Here is an 831-nt window from a genome sequence, read left to right on the forward strand (position 1 = left end):
AAGCTTTCAAAAATGACCCGCGAAATTGAAATTTTTCAAAAGAAGCCCAAAAAGGAAAGACACGAACCTAAAATTCAAATCGGTCGCCAAAACCAGCCATAAAATCAACCGCGGCCGTCAGATACACATTCTCAAATCTTCACCGTCCACGTCACCGATCCGCGTCTAAACAAAACTAACCAATCACATCACACCATCCTCATCTATAAATACCAACAACCCCCCTCAGTTCCCAAACCTATCCCCCTTACAATCTCAAAGCAATTTCAAAATATCACAGCGATTAATGGCGCCAAAGGCCGAGAAGAAACCCGCCGAGAAGAAGCCGGCAGCGGAGGAGAAGAAGGCGGAGAAAGCACCGGCGGAGAAGAAGCCGAGAGCGGAAAAGAAGCTGCCCAAAGACGCCGCCGATAAGAAAAAGAAAAGAGCGAAGAAGAGCATCGAGACATACAAGATCTACATCTTTAAGGTACTCAAGCAAGTTCATCCTGATATCGGAATCTCCAGTAAAGCCATGGGGATTATGAACAGTTTCATCAACGACATCTTTGAGAAGCTCGCTCAGGAATCGTCGAAGCTCGCTCGCTACAACAAGAAGCCGACCATTACCTCTCGGGAGATCCAAACGGCGGTGCGCCTTGTTCTTCCTGGTGAGTTGGCTAAGCACGCCGTCTCTGAAGGTACTAAGGCGGTTACCAAGTTTACTAGCTCTTAGGTTCATAGAGATTAGGGTTTTCTTTTTTGTGTAAAAATGCGGCTTGTCTGTTCTGAATCGTTGAATTTGCTTCTTTAATTTAATGAAATTCGGTTTATATAATGCAAATTTTGTTA

At 44.8% G+C, this 831-nt stretch overlaps 1 protein-coding gene across 1 annotated transcript; it reads left to right on the forward strand.

Annotated features, from left to right (window-relative positions):
• The first annotated feature begins 240 nt into the window (after window positions 1-240).
• On the forward strand, window positions 241-831 carry LOC111782850 (histone H2B.7-like). Its single transcript, XM_023663669.1, has one exon. It carries the CDS (start codon window positions 287-289, stop codon window positions 713-715), a length of 429 nt encoding a protein of 142 aa, XP_023519437.1. The 5' UTR covers window positions 241-286; the 3' UTR covers window positions 716-831.

The sequence above is a fragment of the Cucurbita pepo genome, chromosome LG20 (genome assembly GCF_002806865.2).
Source record: "Cucurbita pepo subsp. pepo cultivar mu-cu-16 chromosome LG20, ASM280686v2, whole genome shotgun sequence".
In the NCBI taxonomy this organism is placed as follows: Eukaryota; Viridiplantae; Streptophyta; class Magnoliopsida; order Cucurbitales; family Cucurbitaceae; genus Cucurbita; species Cucurbita pepo.

Excerpts from the sequence above, each read along its gene's own strand:
- LOC111782850 (XM_023663669.1), top strand. The coding sequence starts at position 287 with ATGGCGCCAAAGGCCGAGAAGAAACCCGCCGAGAAGAAGCCGGCAGCG.